At 40.8% G+C, this 14,318-nt stretch overlaps 6 protein-coding genes across 6 annotated transcripts; 4 read left to right on the forward strand and 2 right to left on the reverse strand.

Moving 5' to 3' along the window:
* The first annotated feature begins 1,113 nt into the window (after window positions 1-1,113).
* On the forward strand, window positions 1,114-4,978 carry LOC6649185. The gene is made up of 10 exons (XM_047011300.1): window positions 1,114-2,134; window positions 2,190-2,368; window positions 2,433-2,641; window positions 2,715-3,181; window positions 3,259-3,338; window positions 3,401-3,499; window positions 3,576-3,832; window positions 3,901-4,095; window positions 4,162-4,331; window positions 4,399-4,978. The coding sequence occupies exons 1-10, from the start codon at window positions 1,162-1,164 to the stop codon at window positions 4,881-4,883; spliced, it is 3,114 nt and encodes a 1,037-aa protein (XP_046867256.1). The 5' UTR covers window positions 1,114-1,161; the 3' UTR covers window positions 4,884-4,978.
* Window positions 4,979-5,114: 136 nt separating this feature from the next.
* Window positions 5,115-5,935, reverse strand: LOC6649186. Its single transcript, XM_002071674.3, has one exon. It carries the CDS (start codon window positions 5,778-5,780, stop codon window positions 5,229-5,231), a length of 552 nt encoding a protein of 183 aa, XP_002071710.2. The 5' UTR covers window positions 5,781-5,935; the 3' UTR covers window positions 5,115-5,228.
* Window positions 5,936-6,144: 209 nt separating this feature from the next.
* LOC6649187 (transmembrane emp24 domain-containing protein 3) lies at window positions 6,145-7,757 on the forward strand. The gene is made up of 2 exons (XM_002071675.4): window positions 6,145-6,249; window positions 6,320-7,757. The coding sequence occupies exon 2, from the start codon at window positions 6,514-6,516 to the stop codon at window positions 7,213-7,215; it is 702 nt and encodes a 233-aa protein (XP_002071711.2). The 5' UTR covers window positions 6,145-6,249; window positions 6,320-6,513; the 3' UTR covers window positions 7,216-7,757.
* On the reverse strand, window positions 7,753-9,352 carry LOC6649188 (N-alpha-acetyltransferase 20). Its single transcript, XM_047011450.1, has 5 exons — window positions 9,184-9,352; window positions 9,017-9,132; window positions 8,692-8,958; window positions 7,979-8,621; window positions 7,753-7,860 (listed from the first exon to the last, which is right to left on the reverse strand). Exons 1-4 carry the CDS (start codon window positions 9,234-9,236, stop codon window positions 8,530-8,532), a joined length of 528 nt encoding a protein of 175 aa, XP_046867406.1. The 5' UTR covers window positions 9,237-9,352; the 3' UTR covers window positions 7,753-7,860; window positions 7,979-8,529.
* Window positions 9,353-9,422: 70 nt separating this feature from the next.
* LOC6649189 (probable RNA 3'-terminal phosphate cyclase-like protein) lies at window positions 9,423-10,926 on the forward strand. The gene is made up of 3 exons (XM_002071677.4): window positions 9,423-10,334; window positions 10,400-10,553; window positions 10,620-10,926. Exons 1-3 carry the CDS (start codon window positions 9,522-9,524, stop codon window positions 10,811-10,813), a joined length of 1,161 nt encoding a protein of 386 aa, XP_002071713.1. The 5' UTR covers window positions 9,423-9,521; the 3' UTR covers window positions 10,814-10,926.
* Window positions 10,927-12,116: 1,190 nt separating this feature from the next.
* Window positions 12,117-13,605, forward strand: LOC6649190 (vitellogenin-3). Its single transcript, XM_002071678.4, has 2 exons — window positions 12,117-12,730; window positions 12,802-13,605. Exons 1-2 carry the CDS (start codon window positions 12,167-12,169, stop codon window positions 13,471-13,473), a joined length of 1,236 nt encoding a protein of 411 aa, XP_002071714.1. The 5' UTR covers window positions 12,117-12,166; the 3' UTR covers window positions 13,474-13,605.
* Window positions 13,606-14,318: the final 713 nt, after the last annotated feature.

Below are 14,318 nucleotides of genomic sequence, written 5' to 3' on the forward strand. Positions count from 1 at the left end.
CGTTGTGCATATTTTTTTCCAACTAATATTAGAAGCAGAAAATCTACACAGAAAACTTAAGGAAATTAGTAAATGAAAATTACCTATCATTAAATGACAAAAAGTAAACTAACGCAGACTCCAAAACTTGTGAAATTGTGAAATCGTTAAATGAATATGTGAAAAATTTTGGCCAACAAGCAATTAGTTCGTAATTTGTATTTACATGGTGAAAGGAAATTGACAACAAATTGTCAAGTAATTATGTTAAAAATTGTTGCAGCATAATCATAATTATAAAGAATAAAGTTTAAAGCCATGCCATAACCAAAAATTTGGATCCTTACAATCATCAGGTGTTCAGGAGTCATTGAAGATCAACAGCATCACTTTTTTTTTTAGCTGCTGGCATCATAGTCATTGCCACACCATTACAAATCGCTGATGAACGAGACGCGGAAGTTATATAATAGCAACAACAACAACTGCAACTCTTCGGCATTTTCCAGCAGTAGCTGCAGCAGGCAGTAGTAGTAGTAGTAGTAGTAGTAGTAGTAGTAGCCGAGGCCGAGGTAACCACCACCAGCATCATCTCATAGGCATCCACCATTGGTGGAAGGCGGATAGATAGATAAGTTGATGGTTGCTGGTGCTATACACAACAAGTTAAACAAGTTTCACCAGGAAATTTTGCAATTTTCCTCTTGCTGCTTTCACAGTTTGCAAGAAAAGCCAAATGGGCAAATAGCCAAAACAAATAAAATGCAAAAAGCTAAAAACGATGAAAATGAAAATGTGAAAAAAAAAAACTCAAAGAAATCAAAATCCATAAATGAAAATTGAATCATAAACAAGAAATGAGATGACAGTTTTATCCATTGACCAAATGCAAAGTTCAATCCACTCAAGCTGACACCTTTTTTTGCACAGGAACAATTTTTTGTTTTTTTTTTGGTTTTGCTCCCCAACAACGCTGTGCGCATGACGATTGTGGCATCCTGATCCTGTATCGAGGCACAGAGGACCCTTTCACATGGCGACCATGACAGTTTCAATTGCCAACAGTCAAGAGCAATTAATAGTATATAGAAACGCTAATCATAATCAACAGTAGAAGCAGAAGCAGCAGCATTATCAGCAGCAGCAGCAGCAGCAGCACTAGGGGCGTATACGTAATCAAATATGTCCAGGTATATCAATCGATATGTGATTATTGTGCTAGTCACATGGTTGTGTTTTAATGAAATTGTAATCAATATTGCTGCAAATCAAACGGATGCAAAGGCATTGGAATATCGCCGTGATAATATAACCATACTACATGAGGTTAATAGCGAGGATCAGTCAACGATTAGCTTAAACACTCATGAAGTTTTGCCACTAAAGCCATTTAAAAAGAAACCCTACATACCATTGGAAAAGATCTTGCCACGCATTGAGTATATTAAACCACATCCGCTCAAAGAATATGAACTCCATCCAGTCACATTTGATTTCAATTTGGGTGATCTAGAGGATCTGGAGCATGAGGTGATCAAAAAGGGTGATCTCAGCAGTGCCGAGCAGGAGCAGCATGTGCTGGCCAATGGTGACGGCAATGCCGATGGTGCCGAGAGTGATGACTCAGAGTTCTCCTATCGACCTCATAATCCGGATGGCAATGATACGGTTGATGTGGAAATTGCCGAATTGACGAGTGGCGGTTCCACAGAACCGACCACAGCCACTTCGCCGGCAACAACCACTCCAATGGCCGATAGCAATACGACCAGTCCGACCAGCCCAATGACCCCCATAGGAACAACTACATCTGGCACTCATATACTCAAGATCTTGCGTAGCAAACCAGCTAGCACGGCCAAGAAGGGACGCGAACTGCTCAAACAACCTGACGATGATACTCAACTCAAGACACTGGGCAGCACCATAAACAGTATCAGTCGCTATCTGGGCGGGAATTCCACAACGAATGCCAGCAATAGCATGGCCGATAGTCTATACGGATCGGCAAACTATTTCCAGATAGTCACCAATCTGTACGATCACTTCTATTGGCAAGTCTCGGAAATTCGGACCAATGTGCGGACAGGATGTGGACTCGAGATGCAGGCGTATCTCACAGCATTGCATTCCAGCTACGAGTGGGCGCAAAAAGGTAAGAAAGAAAAAGTCATTTTATCCTCAACGGTTTATCGAAATATCCTTCACAGCCTATGATGCCTCGGGACGCTATCGCGGGCAGCTTTTGTTTGGCAATGATAAGTGGTTGGGTCAATTGGGTTTCTGCTATGAGGTCAATCGTCAGGAGTCCAATGAAGAGCGTAAGCATTTCGATTTGGAATTCTATGTGGCGGATATTGCTTTGCATTTGCCCAGATTGAACAGATCGGTGAGTTCTATATCAATAGTTTGCCTTTGAATCAGAATGAAATGCACTGAAACTGATCAATTAGCTTCTGCTGAGTCTGGGTGAGTGTTTGCCGAAATCTTGCTCGGCCCATGATGTACAATCGATTCTCTCACTGGATCCCTATGCACGTATGCTGACCGTGTTGGGGGCACACAATGCTTCAGTGCAACAGCCACCGTTGCAGGTCCTTCATGTGCGCACTGTGCCGGGTGTCTATAGTCATTGGCGTCAGCTCAAGTTTCAAATGTTTATGTAAGTATGCCGAGGGCGTAAGGGGGCGTAAAGGGATATAAATTGACTGAGATCTTGCCTAAATCTCCTGTAGTAGCTTTCTGCTCACCCTGCTGATGGTGGTAATTGTGGCCACCTACTATCAAATGAGGATTGATGAGCGTCGTCTGGTAATTGGAACTATACCGGCAATCAGTGCCAAGTGTGATGCAGCCTCAAATGGTTCGAATGGTTACTATGGCAAACCCTTTGAACTCTTCCAAATGCGTCCATTGGGTAGCAATGGCATTGTTAATGGCACAGATCATGCACCAGATGTGGATGTAAATGGGAATCGACAGCGACAGATAGGAGATAATGGAAGTGCCATTAGCCAAGGTATTGCGCCATCCGACGGTGAGGTATTGACAGTAATGCCCATGGGTTTGCCACCAGCAGCGACATCAATGGCAACTCCAGCATCGGGAAGCAGCATTGAAAAGACTGAGATGGCAGACTATCAAGTGGAAACGGGTAGTTGTACCGGCGTGGCCGGAACATATGAGGCTGAGCAACCTGTGGGTAAGTCCAAATCCATATTAATGACTATTTTCCATGTCATTTTGAGTGATCTGTGATCTCCTGTTTTCACATCATAGCTCTTCATCAGCAGCTTTTGCTGTGCTTTGCATTGCAGACCAATGCAAAGGCCATTTTAAACATTGATCGCACCAAGGAGGTAAGTGAAGGATCTATCAGAGTCCTTGAACTACATAGTAATTAGTGATTCTAATATTGTAGAGTCACACATCTTGTCTGCATGGTCTACGGGTTTTTTCTGTATTATGGACCATGATGGTGCACACATATCTACAATTGTTTGCCATTGGCGAAAATAAAGTAAGTGTTTAAATGTGCTACTAAAAAAATCCGATTTCACTCGATAATCTCTAATCTCGTTTTTTATTTTGCACAGTTTGAACGTGTGATCACAGAACGTTCTGTGTGGTATCAAATCATTGGTAATGCCACCTTCTCGGTGGACTCATTCTTCTTTATTAGCGGCCTATTGGTCACTTTGCTCTACCTCAAGCAGGATCGCAAGTATCCCACAGAGACATGTTCATTCATAAAGCGAAGTTGTGCGGATACATTAATGATGTTATTTTATCGTTATTTACGTCTAACTCCTGTCTACCTCTTTGTGGTCTTTTTCAATGACCTGGCCGTGAGGTAAGTTAGTCTAACAAACTGGCTCCAAATTCTTAAAATCTTAATCTTAACACCCAATTTTTCAATAGACAAGGCCTGGATTCATCTGTATTTCAGCCGGCAAAAATTGAGCCAAACAATTGCCGCATCTATTGGTGGCGCAATATTTTGTATATTAACAATTTCTATCCGCAACGCGAAATGTGCATGATGTGGAGCTGGTATATGGCCAATGATATGCAGTTCTATGTGATGGCCGCTCTACTCCTGGCGTTTGCCAGAAAGTGAGTAGAATTATCATCTGACACGATCAGTGGGATCAATTTCTAAAGCCCCTCTTGCCTTTTCAGATATTTTAAGGCTACGGTTCTGACATTGATAGTGTTTTTGCTTAGCTCATGGAGCATTGCCGGCGTTTTATCCATACAACATGAGTATACTCATAAGGTGGCGCTACCGTTTGAATCATTCGATTTTCTATATGATAAGCCTTGGCAGCGTGTAGGCTCCTATATAGTGGGTAAGTATGGGGAACTTGAACTTATGTTACTTCCACGTGTTTATCATTATAAATCATATATTTGCAGGTATGTTTGCTGGCTATGTGCTATATAAGGTAAAGACACCACCTCAAATATCAAGAAGGTCGAATCTGTTGCTCTGGTCGGGCAGTTTGGGTCTCCTGTTAATTGTCGTCTTTGGCGTTTGGGAGGGCCAACTGAGTACGGTTAATACGGCTTTCTATGTGGGTGTGGGTCACACCGCTTTCGGTTGTGGCCTTATCTGGATTGTTCTATCCTGTTGCTGGGGCTTGGCACCCACAGTGAATGCCATACTCTCGTATCGTGTACTCTGGCCATTATCCCGACTCACATATTGCGCTTATCTAATCCATCCGATTATAATGTTTATTTGCTCATCGCATATGAGTGGCACAGTCCATCTGAATAATCCCATGATATTGACCATGTTTCTGGGCAATGCTGTCGTATCGTTCAGTTCGGCATTTGTTATATCGGCGCTGTTCGAGGCGCCTGTTATCCGGATCCTCAAAATATGCTTCAAGAAGTAATGTTCCGGTTAACTAGCTAAACGTCTAGTGTTGATTTCTACTCTTTAATTTAGTATTCTAATTGTGTTTGTTTTTTTTTCTTCTGCTGCGTTTGCATATGCATGTACATATGTAGGCGTATGTAAATTTCTATCATTACTATATACTTACGATAAATATATATATACATACATAGACTTATGTACATATATAGAAGTGATGAAACAGCATTGTTTGACACCTCTTTACAAATGTTTGTATGTAATCTAAGAGTCTATTTAAAAAAAAAAAGGAAAAAGAAACAAAAATATAATAGATTGAAAATCATTATCATCAGAAATCCATTATCCCAATCATTTGAGCTCATTAATAAGCCCCATCGGTTCGCTCCGGATGCACTAGATGCACTAACAAATCATCCGTTACTTCCACACTAATATCGGCAAAGGCATATCCGGCAGTCGATAGCTCCAGTTCCTGCTCGTTGAGTACCCAATATGCATCGCTAGCCTGCTCTGAGTGCATCTCAAATTCCGGATATAGCAATTGTATTGCACTGTGGCGAAACAAATGAATTGCATCCAGTGCCTGGCACTGAGCCAACCGACAAGCATCTAGGTCCGCACAACGCGAAGAAGACATCCATGCTTGATCCAGTTGGGCCAAAAGACGACGAAATATAAAATTGCCATAATGCCGCCGCTTCATTTCGTTATATTGCTTTCGGCGCAAAGCATTCGAGTGGGTTAGGGTCATCGTTATATATACCATAAGCACTAATTGTGTGCACACCGAAAGTCCAAGGATCAGCATAAGCGACTCGTCATTGTATAGATCCATTGGTGGCTCACTCCAGTCCATGGTGGAGGTATATTTTCCGTTAACTGAATATCTATGCAGCATTAAGCTTAATAACATAGTTAATTTAAAATTTGCGTATGTCTTTCTTCGCGTCGGCCCAGCTGTGACCACCGACTGTGGGAAACGAATGGAATTTTGGAATTTCGATTTTACTGCTTTAATATAGGAAAGAAAATGCGAAAAGTAAAAAGAAAACTAGACAAGATTTAAAAGTCAATACGGTAGTCATATTAGAAAATAAAAAGATTTTAAAAGAATTCCTTCCATTTGTATGAACTTTTCCATTGTCATTAAGTTTCAAAATAATTTTTTTGAATATTGTTACGCGCCATATTTGGTTTTTGCATTTTTGCGCCCCTATTTTGGTTTGCCACTATTTAGTGTGACCAAACTTCCGCGCATCGCCTGGCCACACTGCCGGTACAAACACACGTATGCTTAGCGTATGTGTATGTGGAATTCCGATTCTATAAGCTAGAACTAAAACCAAAAAAAGGAAAAAAAAAGCTAAATTAGCAACAAATAGGTAAGCAGCAAGTGCAAATTTAAATAATACGCGTGTTCATTCTTGCCTAACGCATCGTTTGTATACACAGTTGAGGAGCGACGCAGAAGCAGAGTCAGACAGCTGAGAGGGAATCCGTGGATCATCGCCAGAACCAGCTGCTGCGTGGCAGCACACGTAAACGACCTAGAACCACGTCCAGTAGAACGACAACCACTTAGCAGCCTACCAATTAGTAATAAAACGATAGCAGTAAAGCGGAAGCAAAGACAAATAGCCAACAAAATGCTAAGCAATTGCCACAGAACCACCATGAACGCCGCCACCAGCCGACAGAATTCAACAAAACTGTGGATGTTAACCCTAGTGGCCGGCATTGCAGCTCTAATGCAGATGCAGTGCGTTAGTGGAGTGGAGTTCACCTTTGACTTGGCCGACAATGCGGAAGATTGTTTTTATGAGGAGATTAAGCGCAATACCAGCGCCTACTTTGAATTTCAAGTGTCTGCCGGTGGTCAACTGGATGTTGATGTCACATTGAAGGATCCTCAGGGCAAAATCATCTACGAACAAAAGCGTTCCACCTTTGACAGTTACCAATTTGTGGCAGAGACATCGGGCGTTTATACAGCCTGCTTTGGCAATCAATTTTCGGCCTTCTCCCACAAAATCGTCTACGTGGACTTCCAAGTGGGCGAGGAGCCGGCCTTGCCCGGTGTCGACGAGCACGCCACTGTGTTGACACAAATGGAGACATCATCGCAGGCTATACACAAGAGCCTCAATGATATACTCGATGCCCAGACGCATCATCGGTTGCGTGAGGCGCAGGGACGCAAACGGGCAGATGAACTGAACCATCGTGTGATGATTTGGTCAACACTAGAGACGGCGTCTATGGTGCTTATTGGTGTGGCCCTGATAATAATACTGCGCAACTTCTTTACGGATCGCAAGCCCAGCCAGGTGCACTATGGACGCCTGTAAAACAACTAGGCCAAGGATCAGAGAATCAGATGCTGGCCACGATTAAGGTGAGGTGGCGGAGGTAAAGAGAGAGAGAGAGAGCAGTTTTGGGGAAGGCAACCAGGCAGCAGTCAGGGCAATTCTATCGTCTACATTATTATTAATTAATTAAATAATTGTTTCCCGCCATTCCTTTTTCTTTCCTTTGATATTTTTGTTTTGTTTTGTACTGCGCTTTCGTGTTCCACAACGTTCCACAATCTCATTTTTTTTTTTTTTTTGAAATCATTCAATTAGCTGGCTTATACTTTTGGTAAATGTTTTAAAATCTCTCTCATTCCCACCAACCCTAACCGCCTCGGCGGATAAAGCGGTGACAACGGCGGATAGGGGAAAGAAAGTTTTACAAAATACATGCAAAATGATGAAAAAATGAAACGCCTTTTTGACTACACTTATCTTTAAACAAAACAAAAGAAACAGCTAAACAAACACGAACGTTTAAAGCCACACCTTCCAATGCCAGTTTAGAGATACAAAATAAACAGACATTTGTAATTAAATTTCTAAAACGATGTTGTGGCGTTTATTTCCAAAAGGTTATAGATTTTGCTGAACTTTCTGCTGTTCGTGTCTCAATTCTCTTCGCAATTCGCGCATGGTTACCTGTAAGAAATTTGCAATATTAATTTAATAGGAGACCATTCACTCCGATTCAGTTAATGAATATGATTTCTGTTGGTTAGTTACTTCTTTATATAGTGCTTAGAATTAAGTTATTTACCTTGCAAACTGATGAGTTATTTACGCATCGACTTTTCGAAAAAAGTTTTGAAATATCCAAATGAATTAGAGGATATATATATATATATATATAAATATTAATCAATTTACGGAACAGCCACAGCAACAAAATTAAAATAACGTAATTTAAAGCCAATTTTAACAGGTTTTGAGTTCGAGGTCAAGGGGGTTGGGAGAGATGTTCCAATCTCAATTTGATATTCTAATGTTAGCCAACAAAAAAATTTAGTTTAAATGTTACCACTGGTTCAATTTGGAATACTGTGAATTAGCTACAAAAAACTTCATGTAGTAATTAGCTTTAAAAAAAAAGAACAGAAAAAAGAAATCTAAGAAAGGAAATGAACTAAAGGACTGACGTTGGTCTTCCGCATTCACAAAGTGGTTGTGTATGTGTGTGTGTGTGTGGGTGTGTGTTAAGTTGTAAGGTTATTGATATGGAATACGGTCGGTCATCGCTCCGAAATCGAGATTTGGATTTGTTTTGGTTATTTAGACATAAATGCGAATGCGGGCAGAGGTGGGTTGATATCAATTCATATCTATATCTTCCAATCGTACTGGCTGCGTATATGGTATAACCGATTTCTTATTGACATCCCGCGACATAGCCTTTCGCATATCTGAATAAAAAGAGAAAATAAGAGAAATCAAATTATCATCAAATTCAACAAAACTATTGGCTCCAATCACCATATGCATCTTCATCCTGATCGCCCGAATAATACTCGAGTATAGTTCGATATATAATATAGCCCAAATTCTTGTACATATTGATCGCCACCTGATTGCTTTTTCTTACAAAAAGATCTACAAAGTAGGCCCGCTTCTTTTCGGATACATCCTCCAGAAAGTTCATTAGCAAGGCTGCCAGTCCCAGGCGTCGGTAGTCAGGCGATACAGTCAGAGCCGTAACATGTCCATGCCAATTATCGGAAAGACCCTCCACTTTACCCATGACTGTGAATACAAATTGCTTAGTTTGAAGTTGCTTTTTCTCTTCAACTTGTTGACTTACTATAGCCCATTATCTGGCCGCTTGGCGACTCGGCAAGTTGGAAATATTCTGGCCATTTTGCCAGATAATGCGTATAGAAGGATAGTCCATAGGTTTCCGTAAGTGGGTCAAAGTTGCTGTATTAGAAATTATGTGAGAAATTAGTCCTTTATTTAGATTCAACTTACACATTATTGAATTTAAAAAGATCGTCGCAGGTGAAAGGCCTCAGTGTAGTCATAATGTGTGTATGTGTTTAATATGTGTGTCTCGTGTGTGTATATTGTAAATGTGAGCCAACTCGGATTACGATTTCCGACTTCCTTCTATTTTGGGTTTTGACACCGGCAGCCCAGCTGTTAGTGTGACCATTCATCTTTGCTCACCTGTTAATTAACAGCAACAACATTGCTTATTTTTGAGTGTGTTATCGATAGTCGATAAACACACACGGCACGTGTAGCGCGTCTGGAATCGTTGTTATTAAAAATTTTATTGAATTATATATAAAACTAAATAATTTAGCATGCCTCCTGTTGCCCAAGAGGGCAATTGCCTTATCTATCGTGGCAGCAATTTCCTAAAGCAGCGCTTAGTGCTGTCTTTGCTAAGTGGAAAACCGGTGAAGATCACCCACATCAGATCTGAGAATGAAGGCGCTCCGGGACTGCATGAGCATGAGATTAGTCTAATACGTTTGCTGGATAAAGTAACGAATGGCACGAAAATCGAATTGAATCCAGCCGGCACAAGCATCATGTTTACACCCGGCCTGCTCCATGGTGGCCAATTGCATCATGACTGTTGCACACAACGAGGAATTGGCTACTATTTGGACGCGTTGATTGCATTGGGTCCCTTCTGTAAGACGCCCTTGCATTGCAACCTGAGTGGAGTAACCAACAGCAAAGATTCGCCCTCTGTGGACCATATCAAGGGTGCGGCTCTCTCGCTACTGAAAAGATTCCTGCTCGTTGATGAGGGCCTCGAATTGAAGGTGGTGCGACGAGGCGTTGCCCCACTGGGTGGTGGAGAAATTGTTTTTCGGTGTCCTGTGCGTAAAAGTCTTAGGGCTATTCAGTGCCAGGAGCAAGGCATGATTAAACGTATAAGAGGCACAGTCTATGCCAGTAAAGTCTCACCGGCCATGGCCAATCGAACTGTCGAGTCGGCCAAGGGTTGTATGCTAAAATTCCTCCCCGATGTCTATATCTACACCGATCAGAATCGTGGTCTAATGTCTGGCAAGTCTCCAGGATTTGGCATTTGTCTATTGGCTGAGACTACCGATGGTGTTTGCTTTGCAGCTGATTGCACATCCAATACAAGAAAGGAATCGGTATGCGGAATATTTTTATTATAAATTATTGTCTGCTTATTTACTCTCTCTCTTTCTCTCTTTAGGAGTCTCCATCCATACCGGAGGAACTAGGGCAGGAGGCGGCTATGCGACTGCTTGACGAAATCTATCGTGGTGGCTGTTGTGATTCTTCTTATCAATGGCTTGCTGCTCTGTACATGGCCCTGTCTCAGAAAAATGTTTCCAAATTTGTTACAGGTAACTAACTTAGTTAAATTAACATTTTCCTTTTTACATATATACGGCATTTGTATTTATTTACAGGTGCCTTGTCCACATATACAGTACACTTTCTTCAACATCTACGTGACTTTTTCTCCATTACCTTTAAATTGGAGAATCCCGAGGATGAAGACGATGCAGATGCTGATGAAGAGCGGAATGTACGTGGAGCCCAAAAAGTTCGCCTAACTTGTATAGGCATCGGCTATACTAATATCAATAAGCGTGTTATATAGAATTTATGCTCTTAGGTTTACTATCTATATTAATAGTTATACACATAAATATATATCTGTATTTATATATATTTTTTTTAAAACATAAATAATATTGAATTTTGCAAAGCTAATCTCTCGATTTATTAGCCAAGTGCTGCATGATACTTAATGCATATCTATCAAAATTTATTTTGGTTCAAATTGTAAAAAAATGAAATTCTAGTAAGCATTGTAGACCTTTTAGTTGAAAATGTATATACCATACAAAGCTAGAATTAATTAGTTGTTGGATACAGCTTCATTTGGAGTACTTTTTTGTCTGCTAAGTTAAACTAAATGTCAAAATATTCAAGGATCCGAAGTATTTTTTTTGGGCTTGATTGCACCAAAGTATCTCATAGTCCGAAGTAACTTTTACTTATTGAAGAACATCGTTATGTCCCAATCGTTTATTTTAAATAGGAAAATGGATTAAAAACATGAGAATTTTCAAATTTTTCTTTCCAAATCCAAGTGAGAATATACAAAAAATTGATTTCGGAAATGGGATGACAAGTTCAAATAAAGATTAATTTCCTGTCTCACTCATTTCGGTGCAAAGTTGTTAAAATGGATATGTTAATTAAAGTACAAAGACAAATTGAACCAATTTGTGGTACATAATGGATAAAAAAGTAACGTATCTGTTCTTGGTAAGCTCGATATAGTTTATTGGCTATATAGTAGATACCCAATTATGCCGTCATCTGTATGTAATCATAATACTAAAAACATAAAACAGCCAACTAAGCATAATATGCAACAGCTCTTGGGATTTCCGTTACTATTTTTGATGACAAAGTCGAATAAAATATATTACTTCATAATTTTGTGGATATGTATCTATGGGTAAATAGAATATTTGTTGAAAGATTTATTAAACTTTTGATTAGCACGCTTTTTACTAGTTAACATCGTTCACCTCTACAACTAAGTTGTAAAGTGAAATCAATGAAAAAGATCAGCTTAGATTACAAGGTTCAAAAACCTATCCGATTTCAAGGTTTTGATTACCAATTGATTTCCAAACACATGCAAACTTGAACAGTTTTTTTTTGGTTTTGTTATTGTTTTCCCTTGTTGTTGTAGTTGTTGTGTGTTTTAATTTTGCAATTTTGTATTGCACAAGTTTGCCTAGATCAGCAGAAATAGATCAGCAATGTCCGACGACAGCGACGATGACGAGGCGTTTCTTTGGTCAGCGTTAATCTGTTGGGAAGGCAGGTGAAATTGTTGGGTATATAAGCCAACGATTGCCCTGAGATTGGCATCAAACGCCGTTAATCGTTTGGACAAATCGATCGTTCCGTAAAAATAACAAAAATCTCAATCATGAGTTTGCGATTCTGCCTAGTGGCCGCCTGCCTTCTGGTGGTCGCATCTGCCAACAAGGATGCCCAACTGAAACCAAGCAAATGGCTAACACCATCCGAATTGGAGAATGTGCCATCTTTGGATGAGATCACCTGGGAACGCTTGGAGAACGAGCCACTGCAGCGCGGTGCCGAACTGATCGAGAAAATCTACCATGTTGCTCACATTAATCACGATTTGCGTCCCAACTTTGTGCCAAGCCCCAGCAATGTCCCAGTCTGGATTGTCAGCAATGGTCAACGCATGGAAGCCAAATTGAACAACTACGTGCAGAAGGCCAAGGAACTGCAGAACTTCGGTGAGGATGAGGTTACCGTTGTGCTGACTGGTCTGCCCCAGACATCGCCAACCATGAAGAAGGCCATGCGTAAATTGGAACAGGCCTACATTCAGCGTTACAACCTGCAGGAGCAACAGAAATTCGCCCAGGAGCAATTGAAGAACAAGGATTACGATTACACATCCAGCGATGAGACTGCTGATCAATGGCAATCGGCCAAGTCCCGCAGCGGCGATTTGATCGTAGGTTTCAATTGATTAGGGACAATTCGATCAGATTAATTAATTTTAATTTTCCTGCTTTCTACTTGCAGATCATTGATGTGGGCTCCACTCTGACCAACTTCAAGCGTTACTGCTTGCTCGATGTGACCAGCACCGGCGCTATGGTTGCCCAGACTCTCGTGGATCTGACCAACAAGGGCGTGCCCCAAGAGATTATTCACTTGATTGGCCAGGGTATTGCCGCTCATGTTGCTGGTGCCGCCGGTAATGAGTTCACCATGCAAACCGGCCACAAGCTGCGCCGCATCACCGGTCTGGACCCCGCTAAACTGATCTCCAAGCGTCCTGACACTCTGGTGGGTCTTGCCCGCGGCGATGCTGACTTCGTTGATGCCATCCACACCTCGGCCTTCGGCATGGGTACACCCATTCGCTCCGGTGATGTTGATTTCTATCCCAATGGCCCATCTGCTGGTGTTGTCGGTGCCAAGAATGTGATCGAGGCTGTTGCCCGTGCCACCCGCTACTTTGCCGAGTCTGTGCGTCCCGGCAGCGAGCGTAACTTCCCCGCCGTTCCAGCCAACTCTCTGAAACAGTACAAGGAAAAGGATGGCTTCGGCAAGCGCGCCTTCATGGGCATCCAGGCCGATTACGATCTGCAAGGTGACTACATTCTCGAGGTCAACGAGAAGAGCCCCTTCGGCAAGCGTACTCCTGCCCAGAAGCAGAACAGCTACCACGGTATCCACCGCCAGAACTAAGAGGTCCCCACATCGAGAGAGAGATTACCCAATCCTAAATGCTTAAGTTGAACTTACCCGCATAGAACCATTTCAAAAAAAGAAAACTTTAAAAAATCACAAAAATAAAATAGCAAATTTTCGTAAATAATATACATTATTATTTCATTGTTGGACAAAAGAGGTCAATGCAATGTTTCCTCTTAAGTTAATTAATTTTTTCGCTGACTAAAGTTCCATATCGTCAGCGTTTTGTCTGCATCCTTTGGTTAAGTATTGGCAATGTTTCCCTTAGGGCGTTCTATTTCCCCTTTTGGTAAACACTTCTCTGGGCATTCATTTATTCAATCGATTGACACTCCGACTAATGGGACTTGAAGCCAAAAAAAAAACAATTAATATGATTTTGCAGTTTTTGTTGTTACTTTAATTTTATTCCATTTAAATCCGTTTAAAGCTGCTTTTGTGCAAAGGGATTACCGGCCTTTGTATAAGGCCGGCAAATATATATATGTATGTATGGAAGTACATTTAGAATGACTTATTTAACACACAGGTAAAATTATTTCATTTTTATTTTGTTTTTTTTTTTTTAATAAAAATACCCAAATACTAAATAAAATTAAAATAATAGTCCCGAAATTTTATTACCCTCTAGCATAACGAATAATATGAAAGTTTTCTGTAGAAATGGCAACTAGGGACATGAAGTTGTTAAGATTAAATGAGAAGTCTAAATGGGTATCAAAAGTCTGACATAGACTTCAGGTCTTTTAAATTGGATTATTTTCATGTTATTCAAATTTTTGGCTTTTGTGATTTTTCATCGGTTTTGTGCCTATTCCAATTGAAATTTATTTAAAAAG

The sequence above is a fragment of the Drosophila willistoni genome (assembly GCF_018902025.1).
Source record: "Drosophila willistoni isolate 14030-0811.24 chromosome XL unlocalized genomic scaffold, UCI_dwil_1.1 Seg141, whole genome shotgun sequence".
NCBI lineage: Eukaryota > Metazoa > Arthropoda > Insecta > Diptera > Drosophilidae > Drosophila > Drosophila willistoni.